Genomic DNA, 25,312 nt, shown 5'->3' on the forward strand with positions numbered 1-25,312 from the left:
CCGTCTCCTCGTGAAAGGTGAAGGCAGTTGTAGATGGCACTTTTTCTCCTCCTTGCTCATCTTACTGTGATTTCTTGAAAAAGCATAATATTGAACTGTGCATCCGCCATCGTGTCACAGCATGTGACGCGGTCTCACACGCAAATAAAATGACATCATAATCAAACAATAAGTTTAAAACAGCCGTTGCTTTTTACTGCACAACATTGGTCAATCTATCAATTAGAGTAACAAATCAACAATTCCTTTTTTTTTTCATTTTAAGCAATCGACGGGGCGACAAGTAAATGTATTGAATTCGTATTGAACCGCGACCCCAAAATCGAGGTACGTACCAAAACGTGACTTCTGTAACCGTTACACCCCTAATAGTAGTATATCAATTGTTGATGACCACATCGTCTCTGTCTGTTCTTTTCAGTATCTTTTCAATTAAGGGAAGTCTTCATGCAAAGAGTGCTCATCCAATGCCCTTTGGGTTACCTTATAGTAAGTTTTTAAGATTCCATTGTATTTGTTCTAAGAAAGATGATTTTGAGTTTAAAGTCGAGAACCTGTGTGCAGATTTCAAGTCACAGGGATATCTCAATAAGTGGCTTGATATGCACTGGCGAAAGTCTGTACTTTAGATTAACAAGAGGTGAGCACATTGATTATGAATAAATTAAACAAATGTTGGTAAAAGCACATGTGCATTACGCACAAGAATTATTGAACATACAAGTGCCACCAGGAGACAGAATGATACATCTCCAATGTATCGTCATTTTAAGCTTGCCAAACATTCTTTGTCTGGCATGAAGTTCCTGGGAATTGAGAGGATGTAACCTCATAGAAGAGACGGAGATAGAGACAAGAAAGGATTACAATTGTTGCCTTTTAGATTTGAACTTAACGCTTTATTCCCTGATGGTATGAATAAATAAAAACAACATTACAAAGCAGGAAAGTTCTAATTGACACATTGTGCTTCTTTGTATTGTTTGTAGTATTTGTATCTTTTGCAGATTTGCAATATTTATATTATTTGCTGCAGTTGTATATTTGTAATATAATTTGCTATACATTAAAGGTGCGTCAATGCCATGTCATAATTACTGCAATTACGTGATTTAAACTTGTAAAAAGCATTCATGTCCTTGTAGAGCTCGTAATCAATTAATCGCTCGTAATCGGAATTTTTCGAGAGTTCCTACTTGTACCACCTGACCACTGCTGATTCATTTGCCGTTGATAGTGGTGCCATAGAAACACATAATTCCCATACTCTCCATAGCGGCAATACTCTCTTGGAGTTCTAATCTTGCTAATTGAATCCAGCTGATTATCCCTAATTAGTAATCTACAAAGAAAAGGGTGTGTGTTTGTTGTAATGTGAGCACTGAAGAAAGCAATGTGCTGTAATGTCTGCTCTAGCTTTTAATTCATGTACACTTTGCACCATGCAGTTTATAAACTCAAAAAACAAAAATGTAGTCTGGACTAGGGCTGGGCAATATGTAAAAATATTTTATCGATAATCGCCTTAGAAAATATTGCGATTGTCTACCCAAGCCCCGGCGGAGACAACACTGCTGACATACACAGTAAACGCACATGTTGAGTTTGGCTGAACTTTATCTAATGCTAGCCTGCGACTCAGTTTTTACTTTGGTTAGTTTGAGCTTAAACTAACATAAAACATTAGCTTTGTTATGATAGTGTTGCTAATATTTTCCACACGGTTCTTACCGAATTTGTGTTTGAAATTAATTTAGTTTTGTGAGAACGAATACAATTGAACAGAACTCAATTTGGTGATTGTAAGAAAGATAAATGCATGTTGATGTCATAGCAATGTGTCTTGCCATTTTTTTCATAAGGTCCAATGTTTCTCTTTTTGGCGTTATCGCCTGAGTAGACAGTTCATGATGATAAGATTAATTTCCTTTATTATAACGAGTAATGCTGTTTTTAAACTTGTATTCAAGCTATAACGTATTTGTTATTGGTCTAAAATCAGGGATTAAAAATAATTTGTTCGTTCTGCATGAGCAAAAACGGTAAGGTAATATTTGTTTCTTTCTGGTTAGAGTTCCAAGGTCCCCTTAGGCCGCTTATAATGAAAACAAAATTACTGCTTTATTTATTTATTAACAGAAGTAATTAAAATGTACATTCGACTATTTTTTTAATCTTCAACAATAATCCCAATATGCTATAATGGAGCCGCAGACAGAAACGACAGAACGCGTGCATGATTCAAAGCACCATAATGGTTTCATCTGTTTGCAATATAACTAAATTGTTTTTATAAAATAATTTTTAATTACAATGATCATGTTTGAGATTTTATTTATTTATTATATTCACCACTTATATTAATATTCAGAAACTGCTGCCATTTTTTTCCCCCTGATCAACTTAATCTGTAGACCAAAATAAAACAGGCCTATACTTGATATTCTTTTTTTAAATGGGAGATATTTCTGCTATTCCGAATTTATAGGATTCAGTTTTGTTTTTTTTCGTCTGCAGAATAAAATAAATTGTATGAAAATAAATAGCAACATTAACCTTTACCATCAAATAAAGGTGTAAAAAAAAAAAAAAAAAGTAAGGATAAATGTTTGACAGGGAATACATATCCGATCCAAAACAGTCGCATACACAGACACACGTTGGCATTACAGCAGTCAACTCCAAACAGGCAAATCAAATAAAGATTAGGCTTAAATTACAAAAGTTATTCTGTCAAATTCATTTTCTTTTGTTCTTTGCTTAACAATGGTGGCAACGAGTGTATATCTATTAGGGCTGCTGTAATTACACAGATGCAATAGGCCGACTGTTTTTCCTTCTCAAACATTAAAGTTCACTTAAGACAAAACCGACTGTATCTACATGTATGTATTTGTCCATGCACTATATAAGACTACATGCACGCTTTGGATGTGTGCGCAGCACAGAAAACAGCACGCATGCAGAAGTGTTCTCTTTGGCGCTTAAAGAATGGTATGAAGAATTGGAATCGATTTTCTATTCCTAAACCTACTAACTACTAGCCTATAGAAGATATTTTAGTCAAGCTATTGCATGTGAATAAATATGTGTAAATATGGGGCTATTTGAAATATATTTGTCCTTTTTTCCTGATATTGTTGATAATTGTCTGGAATCCGACTGTTATAATCGGCATCATGATTCTTGCGAGACATCGTGGTTTATAGCCCTAGTCTGGACTGAATTCATTGAGCGGTTAGCAATTTACTTGTTTGCAACACCATAAACTGTAAAATGCCTTTAAAGATTATGATTTAACAACTTCACAATTAAAATAAAGTTGACAAAAACAAAGTAAAAAAGAAAAAAACATTTTTGTATTCAATTGGTCAGAACAAAAACGGCAGATAGGCTGAATGAAAATGTAGATTCACCCTGACAGCAGTGGTTCATAAGGAGCAGCAGAAATAAAAGGTGGTTACCCTTTTACACCACTGTATTTGCCATTATATAGAGGTAAGACCAAAAGAAAATGCCATCGAAACTTTTCTGAAGACAGTTCCCTTCACAGATACGTTCATATACAAGCCACATGAATGGCCAATTTCAATGTCAGAACGACAAATATCTCCCAAAAGGGAGATGTTATGAGATGACTAGAGGTAGTACTCACAGATCGAGATCGGGAACGTTTTCTGTGGTGTTTCTTGGATTTCTTGGAGTGTTTTTTAGTCTTTGAGTGATGATGCTGACATTCGTGCTGTAAAGAAATCAGATAATCAATTAATTACTGAATTATTGACTCAAATTAGTTGACAGGCTTTCCATTTTCTTTTAAAGGCGACCTATTATGCCCTTTTACTTGTTTTTTTAGATTTTTAAAAACTAGAATAGGTTTTCATGCTTCAAATATTGTTCCCATATTTTACATTTTGCAGCATCACTCTTCCCAGTCTGTCAGTAATGCTCGGTTTAGTTCCTAAAAGCACAATGTGATCTGATTGGTTAGATGGATCACTGTGTTGTGATTGGTCAACCACTTCAAGCAGGATTTTGAACACATTTGAAATTTGAAAAATAGATGCAACCACTGCATTTTAATCACAATCCAAACAAAGATGCTATACAAATGTAGCATGCGCAGTTGTTTTTGATTTAAATTAGATTGCACATTGTAATATCTGTATGTTAAGTCTTGAAATTAAGCAGTTTTATTTTAAGTTCACAGGGCTCCAGACTAACATCTGAGGCAGCAGCACCGAGACACTGAGTTCTACAACACAGATCTGGCAGCAATGGGGCTGACAATAAAGCACTAAACTTAATTTAGGGTGTAGATGAAATTAAATGTAATTATTATCATTCATAATGTCTTAATATAAATTAAAAAGCAAAACGATTAAATTAAAAAGGAAAACGATTACAAAAAAAAATATATTAGGGAGTGAAAATATCCAATAAGCATCCTACTGTTTATAATGTTTATAATAATCTTTCAAGGATGAACAAAAAATGTGTTGGTCACATTAAAAATAACATTTATGATATTATAGTTTTGAAGTGCTGGAAAAAGATATGTAGTACTTGTAAGCGTTTGACCATTTCTGTCACAATACCATAGTAATGCTTAGAGTTACTACATTAGCAAAAATCAATGGTGAAAGTTGCTGATTTGTGAACTGAAAGCCTTCTATAAGTGTTTCTCCTGGTTTCCACTTCAACGCTGATCTATGGTTTATAAATGAGAACTCTGCGCCAAATCGGAGTGTTTCTCACTGGATCTCGCAGCAAGGATGTAATTAATTCGGAGGCGAAGTCAATGGATTTCTTCACTGGATCTCCTAGAAACAGTGTCGCATGATCGAGATCGGCCCGCGACTGGCAAGTTCTGGGCGCTGTGCTGTCTTTTATTGGTCCGAACTAATAAACGGTCCATGAAATGAGTAGCACATTTTTGTTCCGCTTTCATTTTGTTTGAATTCGCTGCTCGGCAACGTTGTGGTCGCACCAGTGCGTTGTGTTCGCACAGGCAGGAAAAATGGTCGTATTTTGGTCGCAGTCTGGAGCCCTGCTTGCACAAAAAAAAAAATAGCAGACAGACTGAATGAAAATGCAAATTCAGGTGGCGAATATGGAAAATAAGCGTTTCTTAGGTACCGCTTGGGTACCACTGTAAACGAAGCAGCTGCGCTAATAAACACGACTTTATACGGAGGGAAGAGGAAAAGTCAATTTCAAGTAGTAATTTCTGAAGTAATTCCCTTCAGAGATATTCATATAAATCCCAAGACCAATTTAATTTTTATATTTTTCTTTCGATATTTCAAGCATCACAAACAGTGATCTTGCTGTGCCTGGTATTTTCTCTGCTGCACGTCTGCGCTCTCCTCTTTGCGTCAGTCTTCAGCATGTCGTGTCTCTAGCCTGTGTTAATGTTCTGTTAAGAGACTTCGTAATATTTTCACACAAATGACATTTCAGGAAATTACTGCAATGCAGTGAGCAAGTCCGGAATAGAGATCAGCCAATATTAAACTAAAAACCGCCATTTATGGCCGGTGCATCTCTTGAAAAAAAGTTGCACCAAAACAATTTTACACTCGCATAAATGCTCTTTAAAAAATTGATGTAGCACAGATTCAATTTTGGGAGCATATTTGACCAAAATGGTCGCAATTTTGAGCTTTGACTTTGTAACTTTGCAGACCTTTTCATGCTCAAACATAATCATTACACACTAAAGAAAGCTGGCAATCAAAAAAAAAAAGAAAAAAAAAAGAGCATACTAATAATAAAAAAATTTAAATAGAAAACAAACAAACTTGAATATCACAAGATAAACCGTACAGAAAAAATGAACACACCTAATCTCAAGTCAATTCTTGTACATATGAATCTGCCTTTAAAAAGTCTTGTAAAAACCATTCATAATTATTTTATACCTCTAGTACATGCATGAAGTCTTTGAATATCCTCTTCCTTTCAGACTCCAGAGTGATGTCCTCAAACGCAGGCTCTTTTAGGAAACGCTCTCGTACCTGAGCAAGCATGAACACACATTCACACCAGATCAGTAGAGGAAGACTAATACATCATAAGGAGTCACTTCAGATAGGTTCTACTTCAAATAGATAAACTGTATAATTGTTGATATTTATTGTAATAGCATGACATACTCCCTCCCATGTGGCCTCAGGCTCTAGAGGGGGCGTGGCCTGTTTCAGCATGCTCTTAAACGCCGCCTCCTTCCTCTTCATCTTCCTGGCCTCCTCTTTCTCTCTCTCCCTCTCACGTGCTTCAGCCTTCTCCAGCAACTACAAGCAGAACCAGGAAAGGAAACCAAACAAAAGACAATGAATATGAACTCATATGAATATCACCTCATTAATCAGTAAACATGAACTAAACACACTGGTTCTCTGCTCCAAACTCTCTCTGATGGCTTTCTTTCTAAAGTCTTCACAGGCAAGACAGAATCCACACTGTAGAATCATTCACGTCAGTCGCTTATGAGGTTTCATTTCAAAGGCAGCAACTCACACGGACAAATTGCAATCAGCACACAAACTAGGGGTGGGAATCTTTTGGATTAAAATTGGTTCTTGGGGCCACGATTTGATTTAAAATCCAGAATCGATTCTTAATCCAATTTCGATTCGATAATAAATATGCATTTTCTAACCTTTTTTCCGGAATCGCGGAATCTCTTCATAAATACGGAATTTAATGTATAACGCAAAATTCTGTGGAATTTTTGATGAATAAATAAACAGTTCAGTTGAATGATTGGTGCAGACGACGCGCAGTTTCATTTACCTCTCACACACACACGAAGCATGTGTGACGCTCGCGCTGTTTTTTGCCAATATGAGGACACGAATGCATGAACTTCATCTCCAGACTTTAGATCTGCTCTGAAAGTCAGTTTGTGAGCATTTAACCGCTTCAATTGAGAAAAACTATCGTCATGTCATAAACACAAACTCAAGGTCTTCACGGCAACCCGTCAAAATAAAAGTTTGGTTTAACTTGACAGAAAAATATTGCTGTTGAACAGTAGAATTTAGATACGTCTCAATGTAATAATAATACTAACACAAATGCAAATAAATCATCATCAAAACTTTGTTTTTCCTGTTTTAAGGAATAATAAAAAAAATTCTTTCGTGTTATAATTTTAACAGTAAAGCTCATTGTTTGACAAAAAGTTTGATTTCATATGATTAAAATAAATGAAATTACTGTTTTGTGTCTTCATTTGATTACTAGACAAAACACCACCGAATATGTGTGGGTTTTTTTAAAAAAATTTTTAATGTTGTATAAGTTTAATAGTTGTATAAGTTTCATGATTTCAATTAATTAGACATGCTTTTTGATTACTAAAAATTTTACACCACATATCCGTAACGCCGTAGTAGTAAGTAGTTTCGGGTGTCTACCACCCCCCCTGAAGAAAATCGTAGGGGAAATACTGCAATCTAACAAAATCTAACTATTTAAACATAATAAATAAAATTTCATGCCTTTTTTTTTATGACATTGGTAATACTAATTATTGTATATATTTGTTTCCCTGGTACAGTTTTGCCATGTCTGTTTATTATATTGGGTTTTTAAGGGGCTTGTTTTGATTTTTGTTTGTGCCATTGTTTCTCAGCGTTTCTTATGATGTGAGCATGCGTTAGTCTTTTGCATCATCAAAATGTGTGATTATCAGCTGGTTCCAATCATTGGCTGATCGTTTTGGGTTAGAAAATATAATACAAGTCGTTTCATTCTCAATACTTAGTGATTTAGACTCGTACACAGGATGTTTTCATTCACTTTTACAACAGGGGCACGTTCAAGGTCAAACCGGTGCGCAACGTTTTGCTACGGTTTCTGTGTTGAACGACATGTTTCCTGGAAACGGTGTGCAACGGGGTTTAAGATACGTTTTCTCTTGTTTGGTGAGTGTGTCAAATGTCAGCCCAATCAACAGCAACATGTATATAAGCCACGCAGTATTAAAGACACAGCTCGCACAATGGGTCCAAGTAAAGTCGTTTACAAATGTGTCCGCTGCAGCAAATAGACAACACTTAAAGTTATTAGAAGGCATGTTTGTTGTAAAAGTTTTATAGTAAAAATATAGCATATCAACAACAGTGATCAGCAATAATGATAAGTCTAATACAATAAAAATAATATGGTCATATAGATTATAACACAGTCTTGGAGGTGAGAAGTGGATTATCCTTCACCTGAAATGTTTGTATATTCATCCTGAAATGTGAGGCAAATGTTGCTTACAATAATTAGGAACCAGTTTCCACAAATCCCTTCACTCGATTGGGATGTTCTCCTTTATTCTAGAGAACAAGTGCAGTGACTGTAACATTTGTTTTTAAGTCTTTGCAGAACCAGGCTCCACAGTACCTATCTGAACTACTACATCCGCCCTCACAGTCAAGATCACTCAGATCTACTATCGGTTCCTAGAACTAGACTTAAAAATAGGGGTGATCGTGCTTTTGTATATATATATATTTTTTTTAATTTTTATTTCATAGGTTATCCATTTTTATTGTTCTTTGCTTTACCGTTTTATGTGTTTTCTACCTTATTGTTTGTTTCTTTGGCTTTTGTAAAGCACTTTGGTCAACACCAGTTGTTTTTAAACGTGCTACACAAGTAAAATTGTATTTTATTGTAACATTGGGCGTATTTTGCAGTATTAAAAAGACGTATGTATACCGATTTCATCAGGTTACGACAATTCTTCAAGAAAAACACAAAGAATGGCCTTCTCAGCTGTCATAGTTGCAACTCTTGCGTCATCAGAACAGGGTGTTCAACGCACCACCGTTCCCGTTTAAAAAAAATGTTTTGCAACTTTTTGTCTGGGCTGAACGCAGCCCAGGTATTGTTTGTTTCCACGGCAACCACTTGCCCGTTCACAATCTAAGGGAGATAGAGCCTTTGCTGTTGCCGCCCCACGTTTATGGAACCAATTGCCTCTGGATATCCACCTTGCACCTTCAATAGCTATTTTTAAATCTAAATTGAAAACTTATTTTTATTCCCTGGCATTTTAATTTTCTTCTGATGCTATTTCTGTCTGTTCTGTTTGGTTGTTTTTCTGTTTTCGATGTGTTTTTTACTCTGTGCAGCACTTTGGATAGCCCAGCTATGTGTAAATGTGCTATATAGATAAAATGTACTTACTTACACATTGAATGCGCTTCTAATGTGTAAAAAGTACATAAAGCTTAATGTGTGACGGTAATTATACATTATTTAAGGCTAATTTCTATTAATTAAAATAATGATATAGGACCTGTTGTTGTCAAATAAGCTACATTTGCCCCCTGTTGCAAGCCTGAGCGCTCTAAACTTCCCAGGGGCAAAACTGCTCATTGTTCCATCAACATTACATTATTAACAGACGAATATTGATTTCTGAAATCGTTAGAAGAGATATGTGAATCGATTTTTTCCTTCAGCCCGAACGCAAGCTACATTAGAAAATATAGCTTGATACCAGCATGTTGCTAAGCTAAAAAGCCATACTCTAAAGTAAAATATAAATATATATATATATATATATATATTTTTTTTTTTTTTTATTGTCATTTGCCAATGTGCTTAACACATTGTAGTCTTTAATATTCACAATGTATACTACTGGTCAATCCTTTTAAATTAAGATTTTTTTATTGTTTTTTTTATTGTTCTTGAAAGTCTTATGTTCACCAAGTTCACCATTTATTTAATCAAAAATACAGTAGAACAGTAATAGTGAAAATTACAATTTGAATTTTTTTTTTTTTTTTTAATGTATTTTAAAATGTAATATATTCCTGTGATGACAAAGCTGAACTTTCTTCAGCATCACATGATCCTTCAGTAATAATTCCAATATTCTGATTTGGTGCTCAGTTATCAATGGTTCATTGTTTTATCAATGTTGAAAACAGTTTTTGCCGTTTAATACTTATGCAGATACATTTTCAAGATTCCTTAATGAATAGCAAGTTCAGTCTTGCATCTGCAAATCATTTTTTTGCAGCCACTGTTAATTCCAAGTAGCCCCAAAAAATGCTACCTGTTTCTATTTTAAAATAGCCCAATCTGTCATGGAAACCTCAACTCTAGCAACACAGTCAGCATTTAGTCAAGTCAAGTCAAGTCATCCTCATTTACATAGCGCTTTTAACAATGTAGATTGTTTCAAAGCAGCTTTACAGAGATAAACATATAATTTAAGGTAACAGAGATTGGTTTGTGGGATTGCCTTTTCTGTGAAGTATTCATGCAATGCAGCTTTCGAATTTTGGGACTCACTACCTGCCTTCATGTTGGATGAAAACCATAATTTGTTGCCTTAAAATGTGCTTAGGCATCTCACTGCATTATGGAACAGGGTTCATTTGAATAAAGTACAGCAAGGCAGTCTGCTTACACTGTTGAAGGCCAATTTGATGTTTCCTGCATCCAGCGTGGTGGCGCGTTTATCAGAGCTGATCACTGAGCCAAAATCCTCAAAGCCTGTGTTGATCTCCACCAGGAAGCCCTTATCCTGCACAAACACACACACTATATCAAGAGCTTCAGCACAGATCTGATAAACACTGATCGTCAGTCTCTCGCTCTCACCTTCAGGATGTCTTTAATGATTCTCTTCTCGTCATGGTAACGAGCTTTCAGATCCTCCACGTAAAACTTGAATAAGTCCAGAGGGGTGGAGCCTACAATTTACAAACGGTATAACAATGTTGATTAGCTTATCACTTTTACAATAAATGATTATACAATATCCAATTGCAATGCATTTACTAATAATTATCATAGACAATCATAATATAAAAGGCCTTTTTATTCGCCATTCAATTATTTAGTTTTAGATTGCCCAAAATAAGATATAGTCCCTTTTTATATGTGCTGATGTTCAGAGTCATGTGGAGTTCACAGATTGTACTGGTGAAATGGAGACTGTCAGAAATGAGGACAGGACCCTTTTACATGTATTATTCATCAACATCAAAGCCTGCCACGCTCTGAGCGTTTGTGCGAGCGAGCGAGAGAGACCTGGCTGGCCCAGCATGTTGTTGAAGCGGATATCAGCGCTGACGGTCGGGTACATCTCCATCCAGGCAGACATGGAGTGCAGCTGCCCATGATCGTGAAGCTCATCCAGGAATTTCTGAAAACACACACACACACACACACACACACACACACACACACACACACACACACACACACACACACACACACACACACACACACACACACACACACACACACACACACACACACACCTTTACAACCATGCCAAGGATGTTGTCCTTCACAAATTATTAATACTGATGGTACATTTAATTTTTCCCACTTTAAAAAATGAGTTTTTTGGAATCCACTGGTTATAAAACAAACATGATGTTTATGCATATATACTTTAATATATTAAATTAAGTGTTTCAAAATTGCACGTTTTCAAGGTTTCTAATTGCAGAAACAGACTTTAAAAAAAGCTTTTCCAGTAAGATGCAGGCTTGAATGTGATCATGTCATCACTATACAAGAAGTGCAAAAATAAAGTTAATTTAGATCCAAACTAGTCAGCAATGGTATCAGCAAAGTGACATGGTGTCTTTGAGGGTTCCTTCACATTAGAAAAAAGAAATTCAATTCAGATTTTCAAACTTCTCAGTAGATTTTTCAGACCAAATTTACCATCTGGTGAATCAATGGTTTAAAATTTGACTGTAAACATGTGTGCTCCATTCTGACTATGTATGCTGTAATGCTGCTAAATAGGCAGTAACCCAATTATATTTTTAATAATAATGGCAGGCAATTATGACAACTTATTATCAGGTCCTTACCCATAAAGTATTCACCCATATAGCATTATTATCAGAATTATATTCAGTAGGGCTGTGCATCACCAACAATGTCACGATACGATCAGCATCACGATACTAAAGCCACGATATGTATCACGATATGGATCAATTTGGAATTTAAATTTCTTTTGAGCAGAGTTAAGTAACAGTAATATCTTTATTGAATAAGCAGTGTTATAACAGTTGTGATAACTGAAAAACTACTTAGTTTTTGTCATTAAAAAACAATGAGAGTTAAATTAAATAAGTGTTGGAATGTGCACCAAACACAGAAATTACATTATGTTGAAAATCATTTTAAACAAATAAATACAATAGAATAAAGATAGCCTAAGGCCCTAAGCCTACCAATAAAGAGAAAAGTTTTTGAATAGGTCTAGCACTAGTATTCAGAAATACTACAGAAACGTAAAGTAATTAAATGTAAAATAACATAGGTTAGTATTTTAGTCCTGACTAAATTAAATACATCGACTATAAATCCAGATTCCTTATAATTAAAGCTATCTTTTGTTGTTTTGACAACAATATTAATGACAGACACATATGGCTGCTGTCACTTTAAGAGCTAGTGCACGGATCCTGTTTTCATCATACTGTCACATGCATTTTATGCTTATTTAAGACATAACCGACTGTGTTGGATACTCAGCAAGACTGACATTTTTGACATAATTTTGCTTGTTTTTGTCTGTAAACGCGATATAGGCTAATCCGTGAAAAATAACTTTTGTTACTCACAGGCTGTTTGTGAGGCGGCTTTACTCTATGTAAGCATGCAGAGAAAACCATCTCTCAGAGAGCGTGCGAGTACTGAATAGTTTAAAATCGCTTGAATGTTTAGCGTGGTAAGACTTAAAAAGACGAGCGAATGGTAAACTTAAGTGACAATGTAATGCTCGCACGAATATGCAAGTGAATATTCCGTCATGTCCTAACTCCTAAAAGCGAGTGTAGTATCGCCGCCTTCAGCGCGTTTGACACTTGCCTTGAGCAACCCATTTTGAGAGACAAAAGACGCGGCACAGCTGAATACTCAATCATTGTTTGTGGGAATTTCCCGCATTATAAGTGGGAGACCTGCGGGAATGATTAGAATAATGCTTAATACTCGCAATCCCGTGCTGAAATTCGAGCCCTGAATTGGCTACATTCAAAAGCACGACAGTATCGATACAGCAGTTGCTGTATCGAAACGCGCATCGTCAGGAGTGAACTCCTGACGATGTATCGTCATATCGATATTCTGAGCAAAGCCCTAATATTCAGTATAAAGTACAGTTCAAATGAGAGTTTTGCGCAATACAAATATGCATTTTGAATTTATTCAGTCATGTTAAATGACCACTAAATGATCATTTATTTTCTTTAGAAATTCTCAATATTTTGTTTTAGGAAACTGAATAGGGGTAATAGTCTGAAAGCATATTTATTTCCATACTTACCCCAGACCCAAAAAATACTCAAATCAAATTCCATACTCTCCCATTCTGTGGTCTTAGTGACATGGGAGATTTAAATTGTAAACATTTTTGATCCAAATGTATCGCTAATAAAATTTCAGAGTGTGAGCTGTTGTATGCATATGAACTCATATTAACTGTAGAATAGTTATCTATTAATCGCTTTGAACAATATTTATACTCCAGTGGGTTTCTGAGTGTTAATAAAGCTGAGTGATGCTTTAGCACTCTGTCTCCCTCATGGCATAATGACCCGCTGTACCTTAAACTCGGTCAAACAGATCTTGTGTCATCACAGACTTTGTTGATATTCCAGCATCAAGTTCCAATTAATCAAGGTGAGTGCTTTTCATATTAGCAAGCCTGGACAGGTGACGCAGCGGACAAACCAGGACAGTTACGCGCGTGTGTGTGTGTGTCACCTGGAAGGACTCTCTGTTCTTGCGTTGTCTGCGTCTTTCTCGCAGAAGAGTTTTCTGTTTCTCGTCCTCCTCCTCTTTCTCAAGAGCACGGATGTGTTCCTCAAAGCAGATCAACGCATCCTCCTTGTCCATGTCTAACACACAGAGAGAGGAAGATAAAAGCTTTGTCTATATCAAACACACTTGCTCACATTATGCGGGTTAAAAGCATCATCATGTGGAGGCGGCTGTTACTGTGTGTGTGTGTGTGTGTGTTCATACTCTGTAGCTCCTCGTCTTCAGCAAAAGTGGGGTTGTCCAGCAGGTACTGCTGTGCCTCAGACCATGTTGTTCTGTATGTCACATTGGCCATATTGTCCAAAATGTTCTTCAGCGCCTCCCAGTTCCTCTTCCTGAGCTGCTTGGCTTGTTCCTGAAACAAAGCATTGAGTCACTATCAAATAACATTAGGCTGCAGACAGGATAAATCACATTATGAAATGTATTTCTCTAATAGACGTTGGCCACATTATTGGCAACCCTAGAAATTCTTATGGGTAAAATATCTCTGAAATACATTCCACTTTACATGTATCATCACACCAGGGTGACTAGGAACATGAAAGGGTCCAGTCATGACTTCTAGTTTCACAGGAGTATAAATATGAGGAATACAAATTCCCTTAATCATCCAGCACAAGGAGTAAAACCAAATAATATAGTTCTTCTGATGTGCAGCAAAAGACAGTCGAGCATTACAAAAGAGAAATTGGCAGTAAGAAAATAGCTACAACATTGAAAATTTGCATTTTTCATTAAGAAGTTCATATCAACAAAAGATTATACAGATCTGCCTATAGAGGACCTGTGTCTATATATTCTCCAAGGATCACAGCTGGATAATTGCAGAAATTGGTTGTCTTGGGGTCAGAAAGCCTTAAAAAAAGTTATCAAACAGCACCTACAATCACCACAAGCGGTTTGGGAGGGTTTCGAGAAAAATCATCTGCTCATCCAAAAACAAACTTCAGCATATTTAGTTGTCAGACACAACCGGAACTTCAAACGGGAGAACGGGACTGGATTCTATGGTCAGACGAAACTAAAAAAAAAGAGCTTTTTGGCAGCAAACACACCAGGGGCCCTATTTTAACGATCTGAAACGCAAGTGTCAAAGCGCAAAGCGCAAGTAACTTTGTGGGCGGATCCCGGCGCTGTTGCGATTTTCCCGGCGGGATAAATGCCTCTTGCGCCTGGCGCAAATCTAAAAGGGGTTGGTCTGAAGTAGCTTCATTATTCATAGGTGTGGTTTGGGCGTAACGGGAAACAAACCAATAAGAGCTTTATATCACATTCCCTTTAAGAGCATGATGAACGAGGTGCGCTTGTTCCATGGCGCAATACTATAACGGCGCATTTACCAGGCGTGCTTCAGAATCGGTTCTCAGCCGAGGAGATCGATGTTCTCGTCAGGGCCGTAAAAGAAAGAGAAGTGACATTGGGGATGGGACAAACCCACCCAAATTAGCTTCGGTTAAACATGCATATAATAATTTGGGTAAATGTGTAAGCTTTATGCCTATTTTCCCCATCGTCATGGACACAACAATGATTTCCCTCGTGTTTTAATATTTTTCCTTATAATAATGTATCATTTGCAAAAAGTTAAATGCATCTGTGTAGATGAGAGAATCATCTACAGTGTATGCGCGTTGTTCACACTCTGTATTATGGCCAAGCATGTGCGCTTAAAATAGCATCTGAATGTACGCGCAACGCGCCACTGACTTTAGACTAGGTTTTTTCTGGTCAGTGGCGCAATTGTTTTATAGAACAGCAAAATAGCATGAGGGAAAGTTTGCGCCGGAACACGCTTCCTCTTTGCGCTGAACCGCCCCAGGGAGCGCAAGTGTATTTCTTAGTTAATCGACGTGTCTGTGGAGGGAAAAGTCCGCTTTGCGCGGGTGCAAAATAGGAATGATACATGCGTCCGTGTACAAAGTCATTTGCGCCGGGTGCAAGATAGGGCCCCAGATGTGTTTGGTGCATACAGGGATGAAAAGTAGCCCATGCCTACAGTTAAATATACTGCTGGATCTTATATATTGTGGGCCTATTTTTTTGCTGGAGGTCCTGAACGTCTTGCAAATAGCAAATACCAACATAAAAAAAATCAAAACCTGACTGCCTCTGCTAGAAATCTTATAATGGGCTGTGGTTGGATCATCCATCAGGACAATGATCCAAAACAAACATCAAAACAAACACAAAAATGAGTCACTGGGCACAAAATGAAGCTTCTGCCATGACCGTCCCAGTCCCCTGACCTGAACCCGATAGAAAATGAGTGGGATGAACTGAAGAGAAGCACCACCAACATGGATCTGGGAATCTGCAGGATCTGGAGAGAATCTGTATAGAGGAATGATCTCTGATCTCTTGTCAGATGTTCTCCGATCTCATCAGGTATTATAGAAGAAGAGTTGTTAACTTGGCAAAAGGAGGTTGCAAAACGCATTTAATAAAAGGGTGCTATTCATTGTGGCCAATGTGAAGAGAAAAACATTAATAAGGTTTTTTATTTTATCAGCCATATCAGGTTTATTGCGTTATAATTGAAGTTTGCATATTGAAACGCATCCAACTGAAAAAGATATTAACATTTAAATTGTTAAATAGAAGAAAAAAACGAATTAGTAGGTGATTAGGTTATTAGTGTAAATATGTATTAGAGAGCAGTCATAACCAGATTCTGTCAATCAAACCTTCTCTTTCTTAGCCAGATAGAAGAGCACATCTTCATAGATCTCCAGCCTGTCTCTCTCAGGTACACACGACCACACTTCCTGATCGGCAAACATCTGCTCCGCTTTCCTGCACAAAGACACAAATTTACTCACAAACAACCCTCTGCTTTTTTATAAACAACAATTTAATGTGCGTGCAAGTACAAACATTGCTGCAGTTCAAATGTTAGTCAGTAGGGGGCAGTGACATTACAGCATTTTAACATCACATAACAACTAATTAATAATGGAGAGTATCTATGAGACCTTATGACACAGTGCAGACAGGAACTCATGAAAAACAACACTGCTATTTAAAGCCTGATTACTAGTGAGATTTAAAACAATAACATCATTTAACTCTGTGACATCACCACAACCTCCAACCATGTCACCATGACAACACTAATGTGATTTTAATCACCTAAGTAAGTGGGGGAGTAAAGTTCAACTGCTCTGAATCAATGACAGATAAAGAGAACAAACAGAGCTGAAAAATCAATAACCTTGTTTATAGTAATACTAGATTCAAAAAGAGTGGTGCTTGTGCATGTAAAACTCTCCATTATGAAGCTGAGGTGATAAGTGTTGAGTTTTGCTATGCAATTACTAGGGTGTTTGTTCAAACCTCCTTAACCTAAAGTATAAGGTATACATTTTTATTATTAAAATTAAAATTATTTTTATTACATTTTATTTGTATGTGGGAATTGTTTAACGTTGCATCATCAAAAGAGCTGAAAAGACTCACTTGTATCGTGTGGTTGAAGTCATCTTCTCATGGTTCTCCAGAAAGCGCTGGAAAGTCTCTTTAGACTCCTTGTATTTGATTCTGGCCTCTTCCTTTTCCTCTTTCTCTGTCTGGACTTTATAAGCATTGAACGCCTGTTTCTTTTCACTCAGCTTGGGCAGAGCACTGCATGCGCGCGCACACACACACACACACACACGGAAAGAGATGCGAGTTTCAGTGCAGTGCTCAGGATGTAAACGCTATCAAATGACAATAATGCTATGCAGTATGTGGATACCTATAACGAGGGTCGTTAATTATCAGCTTCATTGCCTGCTCCCATGATGCATTGGAAGAAACACCCTAGTTACACAGAGGGAGAAAGATGGAAGGTTACTTAAAACCAGACTTAAAATTATATAAGGTTACTAGATGCATGACATGCCTGCGAAAAAATTTGGGGTTAGAAAAAACTGTAAATGGCATAAAAAGAGAAAAGCTTTTTAAATATAAGAAAGTGCTTTATTCAGGGTATCTGCACACTTTTTAAAGTCAAATTTAAGGCTTTTTAAGACCTTTTTAAGACCTGAAGAAATCAAAATTAATACCTTACATTAGGGGTGCGCAATATTGACAAAAATATGTCTCAATATTTTCAAAGTTTTGTTGATAATTAGATGATATTTATATTGTGTTTGTGTACTGGTACCATGGCTGGTTTAGGCCTGTTGTTGACAGCTGACTCACGAAGATACATATATTTTTCATATTCTATGCACTAGTCAGTTCACAGCAGTGAAAGAAATTAACATTTTTTATTAAAGGACAATATTTGCAACCTTAAATTGACTTCCAGGGGCATTTTCACCCATATATGGACTTTTTTTTTTACTTAGAGGTATGCATCACCTTTTATGTCAAATTCTAACATTCAAATTAAATTATATTAGAATAATACCACAATGCCACTGTGACCAGTTAAATTAAATCATTAAATCAAAATCCATCTTTGCAGTGCAGAGGAGACACAGAAGCAGCATCAGAACTGGCATTAATATATTTACACTCCATTTACAATTGCATAAATAAAGCTATGAGATATTCAATTCTTTCAATTCTTAATTCAATATTTAAATATTAACTGATTTCTAATTGTAACATTTTAATTACAGGGTACTTAAAATGTGAAACTAACCCCGCCAGTAGGTGGCGGCAAGTCTCAGGGAGTCACTCATTCAACCGATTTGTTCAAACGGCTGATTCATTCAGGAAGTGCAAGTGATTGTTCATTGAATTATTCATTCAAAACGCGGATTTCAGTCAAGAAATCATCGCTGTCTTTTGCATTGAGACTCTGCTACGGTTTCATTTTGAAATTCTCGTCAGCGAAATAAAGGGAAAACAAACAATATTGACAATATTGTTTATAAAATGTAAATCACAATGTTAATTTAAGTTAACTGTTATATAAAATAAATATCATATTTGCTATTGTGCACGGGAAAACAGCCCTCTTGCTGATGTAATATTGTATGATAACAACATATGATAAAATACAAAAACTTTATACGTCTATTGGGGAAAATACCTATAACTGCACTGACACATCACGCAGTGAAAGCAAGCATGAGAGACGATGCGATGTCAGCTCGCATTGCGCCCTCGTACATAGTTAACGTTAAAGTAAAACAATGATTACAATATCATAATAGACAATACACATCGCACACCGCTACACACATAAAGAATGAACTTACAATTGAACTGAAATTAACCAGCTTTCTTCTCCTCTCCTGCTGTTTCGCGTGCAGGAGACAGACGTAATGCTGGCGCAAATGTGACGCGAAATGTCACGTGAACAAGCAAATCCACAAAGAACGAATAATAAATAAAAAAGTACGCTAATTAGATAGTTTTAATTTGGAAAATTGCCATCGAAAATGTAAGACCTTTCATAAGTAAAAATAAGACTTTTTAAGACTTTTTATGGCCTTACATTTTTAAAATCTAATTTAAGACTTTTTAAGGACCCGCGGACACCCTGTTTATTGTAAGTTGGATTTTGTTTAGTTTTGCTAAATTACAATTAATGAGACATTTTTCATCAGGTAGAAAAAGAGATTTTTATTTGACCTGAATAGATAATTAGATTGATATCTCTTGTGATTGTTGAGAGGCATAAATGGGCATCCACAGAGAGGGGCATCAAATTAGCAGAAAGGTGGAAAAGAGAAGAAAAACAGAGTGATAAGGTTTGGAGAAGTAGATCTCCATGTTGACATCACACAAGTTCTTGATTGATTATGAGTGTGTCTCTCTGAAAGGCTGTCAGGGGTCTGTGAAGCGTGCGATTCCACCGTCTTCTGTTTCACTCACTCCAGTCTAATCACACTCACAGCAATTAAACAGCCACGGCTCTCACAGGAGCACTTTGTGCGCCAAATTAAAACACACTAAATTTAGAAACACCCAATCGGAATATCAACACCTCCCTTCTCACTGCAGGGGGGAGAGGGAGCAAAAAAAAAATGTACCTTCTCTTTCAAAAGTTCTTTAAACGCCTGCTTTGCCTCCTCTTTTGTGTTCCACTTGTAAACTTTTTTCACCAGCTCAGGTCTTTCCTCCTTAGAAACGTCATTACTGCAAAAAAAAAATTTGTACTAAAGTTACCTTTTGTGGAAAAAGGAGCATTGTGGCACAAAACAATTCCCAATGCTTAATTTCATAAACTGAATCAGAATTTTCAATAGGAAACAATGTAGCGCAATCATCAAGATATGACTGGATCGAGATGAGTGAATCATGTTAGACTATGAATTAATGAAATGTTAGTGATTAACAGTGATTAACTAATGATTAGTTTTACAATCTCTTTATGAACTTTTTGAAGTGTGAAAGTGGTAGTTGTGTAGCTGTCAATCGAGGGACAGAAATCTCTCAGATTTTAAAGCAACACCAAGTAACTTTTCCTCTGGGGTCGCCCTACAGGTTGGAAGCGGAATTGTCCATTACCGCTTACGTTAATAATTTAGTCTACCGCAGCCTACTGTCACACGCCCACGCACATGCTCTCTGTTTATCCAGCACCGGCTTTGGAATCAACAATGGCAAGGTAGAGTATGATGCATGATTTTATGAAAGTATGATGTATTGCAACATCACAAACGACCAATTGTAACGCTTGCGGTAAAGCAAAACAAATTATTAGTTTTCTTATGTCTCATTAGAACTACAGAAACGCGACCCGATCTGGCAATCTTACATAGCGTGGATATATCAGATAAAGGACCACAAAGCTGTGACATAAGTGCATTTCACCATGTCACGACTAGATGAACCACTGACACGATTTTGGAAACATTATTTTAAGGTAAAAAATCTTACTTCGTGTTGCTTTAATTTGTGTTCTGAAGTCTTATGGGGGTTTGGAACAACATGAGGGTAAACGATGACAGAATTTTCACTATTGGGTGAACTATCACTTAACGCATCCTTATTGAATAAAATTATTGAATTAAATAAAATAAAAAAAGTTTACTGACCCCAAACTTTTGAATAGTAGTGTTAATCAATAAAAAAATTAATGCCAGATATATTAAGAAAGTACAATTAGGCACAATTATGATTATATTGTGAAATATTATTACAATTTAAAATATATTAGAATGATTTCTGAAAGATCATGTGACACTGAAGACTGGAGTAATGATGCTGAAAATTCAACTTAGCCATCACAAGAATAAATCATTTTAAAATATATTCAAACAGAAAACAGTTATTTTGAATTGTAATAATTGTTCACAATATAACCGTTTTGTCTATTTTTAATTAAATAAATGCAGCCTTGGTGACTTCTTTCAAAAACTAAAATATCTTAATTATTGCAAACTTTTGACTGGTAGTGTACTTAATGTAATCTGTTCTTCATGGTGAGAAGTGTGCTGAACGTATATGAGTTAATTACCTGGGTTGCATCTCTACGCTGGGCATTTCCTCAGTGGAGTTAACGATGACATCACTGCTGACCTCAGCAACCTGAGCGGGCACGTGAGACGGCGGTTCCTCTGAGGTGCCTGTCGCCATGGTAATCTCTGTCTCAGCAACTGCCGCCACAGTAACAGGAGGCTCGATCTGAGATGGAAGAACAGGGGTGGTGCCAGGAGCCACAACATCAGCCATCCTTTAACAGACACAGAAAAAGACCATTATAATTGGACCATCTTTGAATTAAATAAAATGTGTATGAAAAGTCTACTCACATTTTACATTTCAAAATACAGTGACACTACCTTACCCTTCCAGACCTATATAATTACTATCTTGAAATTAATTAGCATTAAAAATGATTCTGTCCCAGCAAAGATTTATTTGTTCATTTACTGTGACGATACCTGCCGTTCTGCAGTACCGGTACCCGCTGATAGCCGGCTGCTTTAAAACGCTCCTGTGAGTGTTTGTGCATCTCTGGGAAGAGCGTCAAAGGTTTATATTTACAGATGTGTTTTTGCCGCTTTGAGCTTTGTAGCTAATCACAGACATATCTGTTGAGCGCGTGAACTCAATAACCAATCAGATCCGTTTAGGTTAGTCAGAATCTGCTAAAAACCGCTGAGTTTGTTCAGTGTGAGTTCTGCACACTCGCAAATCCTGTCATTATAAACAAAGTATAAACATAATGCCAGCTTTACTGATTATAACGGGAATTTCGAAAGAGTTCAGCTTTGTGTACCTCACATTATAATCATCAACTACAATTATAATGGCAGCAATCTTTGCTCGAGTTCTGTATATAATATAGATTTTTCATGCTGCTAACTACACATTGCAAAGTTTCTGAATTGACAACCGTGTATTATGGGTTAATGTTAAAAATATCTTCATTTGTGTTTTGAAAATAAACAAAAGACCCATAGGTTTGGAACAAAATGAGGCTGAGTAAATGACAGTATTTTCATTTTTGGGTGATCATAGTAAATAAAGCTGATGCTCACCCATTTTCCTCCGCTTTTATCATCGCTGAAGAAAAGAGAGAGGAAAAAAAGTTAAACCATTTTCTCATGTACGATTTTTGGATTTGTGTTTGTGTAAGAACAACTTTGTGTACTGACCCTCCAGGTCCTCCAGTTCTTTGGGTTTAGTCCAGCGAGACTCTTTGGTCTGCGAGTTATAATAATAGGGCTTTCCGGTGTCTGACTTGTATTCTTTCCACGGGCACTTGGACAACATTTGCTGCAAAACACAAATCTCTTTGAGTTTGTTTCAATTTACATTGAAACAAATACATAAGTATTTATCACAAAAATTAGGATATTCTTGCAAATAAACTTTTTTATATATAAAAATTGAGCTTTGTATTTCCACCTAGTTTAATGAATACATATTTTTTATGATTTTTTTTTAATATATATAAATTCCTGACATTATAAAAAAAGATCAGTTGGGTTCAGCTTATTTGTTTTGTCTATACTACAAATTGTGTGCATATTAACGCATGGATTTCTGCAACAGTGCTCCAATCTTAAGACTCTTAATAAAAATAATAATTGATAAGTCATCTCACCCGTCAGAAAATCTGTTAAGCACTTGGATTCATTTCACATTATGTACACAAAAGTACACAAAATACTCATTACAACTAACAGTAAACAAATATATACACACCTTTTCAGTGGGTGCTTAGTAAACTGGTAAACTTTATATCCGTAAAACAACTCAATGAGCTGTAATAAAGTGTGCGCTCTCGATTTCATTTCTGCCGTGATCAGTAACGTAAGGCCTATCGCTCTGGAGACTGTAAGCTGGATCACTAACAGTTGGTACAGATCCATCCTCGAGTAACAACGGGAGTAAATGAAGACTGCTGTGTTCATTCTTACATCCAACAACAAAACACCTCAATCGCTTGGGGGACATTCTTGTCTACAGCTGCTCCGGCGTCGAAACAATGGCCTGAGAACGGCTTGTTCTGAGACACTGCTTATGATTTGTGCACTGGGTGGATTTTTATCATTACAGGGTGGTTGTGTACACACACTGCCAACACACATTTATGGTCAAATGTAATGTAAAAGTGAATTTGGCATAATAGGTGCCCTTTAAGAACAACCTCCTGAATGAGCAGTAATTGGCAGATGAAATATGACTGTGTAAGTGAGAAAGTTGTGTTGACCTGTTTTTACCTCTGCAGGTGATTTGAGTTCGTCTGGTTTCTCCCAGGTGGATTGTTTGGTCTCTGTGTTATAGTAATATGTTTTTCCATCCAGTGATTTGTGCTCGGTCCATACTGACTTCTGCAAGAGACATGATGAATACTCATTACATCATTAGTCATTTTATCAGCTGTATCCTGCAGTCATTAGTTTAGTTGTACAAAACCATGTATGACCATTGTTCATTCAAGTATCAAAAAAGAAGCAAAGGCATTAAAGTATTATAAAAGTTGGACAATAAAAGTAGCCCATATATGACAGTCTTCTGAAACCATATAATGGCTTTGTGTGACAGCAAAGTGATCCCTGGCTCTCCTTGAAGAATGTACGAGAGAAGCAGAGATGTCCAAGTTGTGAATGAATCAATCAGAACTGCTTGATGAATTGACTGATCCAGTTACTAGACTGGTCTGAATGACACAGCCATGAATCAAACTGGTGTGCTTTACGAGTGACTCAATCCATTCCATAAAGTGGTTTTATACTTTCATATGCAAATTTTTTTTAACTGTACTTTAATTTCAGGCAAATGTCATTTTTGACAGATAAAAACTGTTTGTTGTGTCTTGCCTTTTTCGTCTGTTCATCAGGTGAAGACTCAGTTGATGTGGTGCTCTAGGAGGAAATAAATAATATTCCCATGTTGAATTTTTTTTTTGTCTTCAATAATCATTGTAAATGGCTTGTTAATTATTGAGACAGGAAATAAATTCTATAAATTTAAATCCCAATAATAATTATACAATATTAACAATGTTCTTACGGTTGTTCCAGGAGCAGCTGGAGCTGAAATAGAATAAAAACACTGATTACATTTAGAAATAATAATCAACAATATGATTATGATCAAAAACCATTTATCTCTTACCTGCAGGCTCAACTGGACTCACACCAGGCTGAGATGGACAAAGGAAAGAGAAAAAACACAAAATCACACGGTTTTTTTTTTTACACAAAAAAGCCAATAAAATAAACATGCTTGATTTGTGTGTGACATCTTTTAAACTTCATATAAACGATGAAAGCTCTGACAGTAATTGTTGGAATTAAATTAGTCCATGAGCAGATCTAAAGATATCAGAGGTAACTTCATTAGCAGTGTCCTTAACCCAAATTGCAGGCAAGGAAAATGCTATCTGACTGACAGGGCAGTTTGACTGACAGCTACTGGAGCGTCAGCTGGATTCTGCATCTGATCAGATGTCTTCATCTACAGCTCAAAGCCTGCCGCTAATTATTACTGATGCTATCAATATTTAATATGGTTAACTAACGAAGGCTGTTTGATGCTTAATATAGCTGATTACATGAAAGCAGATCTTAATCACCACTGACTGAGGAGGTGTGTTCAAAATAAAGAACTGCACATGTATGGTTAGTTTGATCTTATATATACACTGAACTGAAACTGCCATGTTGTCCTTTCATCCATATTCACTAGTGACGTAATGCTTTGAAAAGCAAATGAATTAAGCTACTCTAATTGAACTGGGTTGTTTCATGTTATTGGTCAGATATTCTCTACATATAAATAAAGAACTGGTCACAGCTAATGTGTATGTACTTCACAAAATGAAATGTAAAAATACATTTCGTTAAAAGGATGTTAGTCATTTTGATAATGTCTGGTAATATTTGTCTGAAAACAGTCAGATCCGCAGCCTGCTGGATCCAGGCCGTTTCCAGATCTGACGAAGGACTTTCGCCTGGACCTGATGACAATGCAGTGCTGAAGTGCCAACTAGCCTCTCCCTATGGAGGATCCCTATACCACTCTACAGATAAAGCGTTTTGGAATTTTTCGGTTCGCGCACCTACCCAAAGTGATAAGATAAAATAAAAAT

General features: G+C 36.4%; 1 protein-coding gene across 4 annotated transcripts in view; it reads right to left on the reverse strand.

Annotated features, from left to right (window-relative positions):
* Nucleotides 1–25,312, reverse strand: part of prpf40a (PRP40 pre-mRNA processing factor 40 homolog A) — a 50,974-nt gene that overhangs the window by 10,256 nt on the left and 15,406 nt on the right. For all 4 annotated transcript variants that reach the window (XM_077215248.1, XM_077215249.1, XM_077215251.1 and 1 more), the window contains 19 exons: nt 24,337–24,364; nt 24,232–24,254; nt 24,039–24,083; nt 23,439–23,549; nt 22,368–22,488; nt 22,251–22,275; nt 21,224–21,439; nt 19,794–19,899; nt 17,558–17,622; nt 17,278–17,442; nt 16,506–16,614; nt 14,023–14,173; nt 13,762–13,895; nt 11,056–11,170; nt 10,624–10,715; nt 10,430–10,546; nt 6,159–6,296; nt 5,925–6,020; nt 3,656–3,742 (listed from right to left, as the gene is read on the reverse strand). In XM_077215248.1, the coding sequence (XP_077071363.1) occupies nt 3,656–3,742; nt 5,925–6,020; nt 6,159–6,296; nt 10,430–10,546; nt 10,624–10,715; nt 11,056–11,170; nt 13,762–13,895; nt 14,023–14,173; nt 16,506–16,614; nt 17,278–17,442; nt 17,558–17,622; nt 19,794–19,899; nt 21,224–21,439; nt 22,251–22,275; nt 22,368–22,488; nt 23,439–23,549; nt 24,039–24,083; nt 24,232–24,254; nt 24,337–24,364 (1,944 nt within the window). The remainder of the gene's footprint in view (nt 1–3,655; nt 3,743–5,924; nt 6,021–6,158; nt 6,297–10,429; nt 10,547–10,623; nt 10,716–11,055; nt 11,171–13,761; nt 13,896–14,022; nt 14,174–16,505; nt 16,615–17,277; nt 17,443–17,557; nt 17,623–19,793; nt 19,900–21,223; nt 21,440–22,250; nt 22,276–22,367; nt 22,489–23,438; nt 23,550–24,038; nt 24,084–24,231; nt 24,255–24,336; nt 24,365–25,312) is intronic.

The sequence above is a fragment of the Siphateles boraxobius genome, unplaced genomic scaffold (genome assembly GCF_051911475.1).
Source record: "Siphateles boraxobius isolate OS27281-9 unplaced genomic scaffold, OSU_SipBor_1 7, whole genome shotgun sequence".
Classification (NCBI taxonomy): domain Eukaryota; kingdom Metazoa; phylum Chordata; class Actinopteri; order Cypriniformes; family Leuciscidae; genus Siphateles; species Siphateles boraxobius.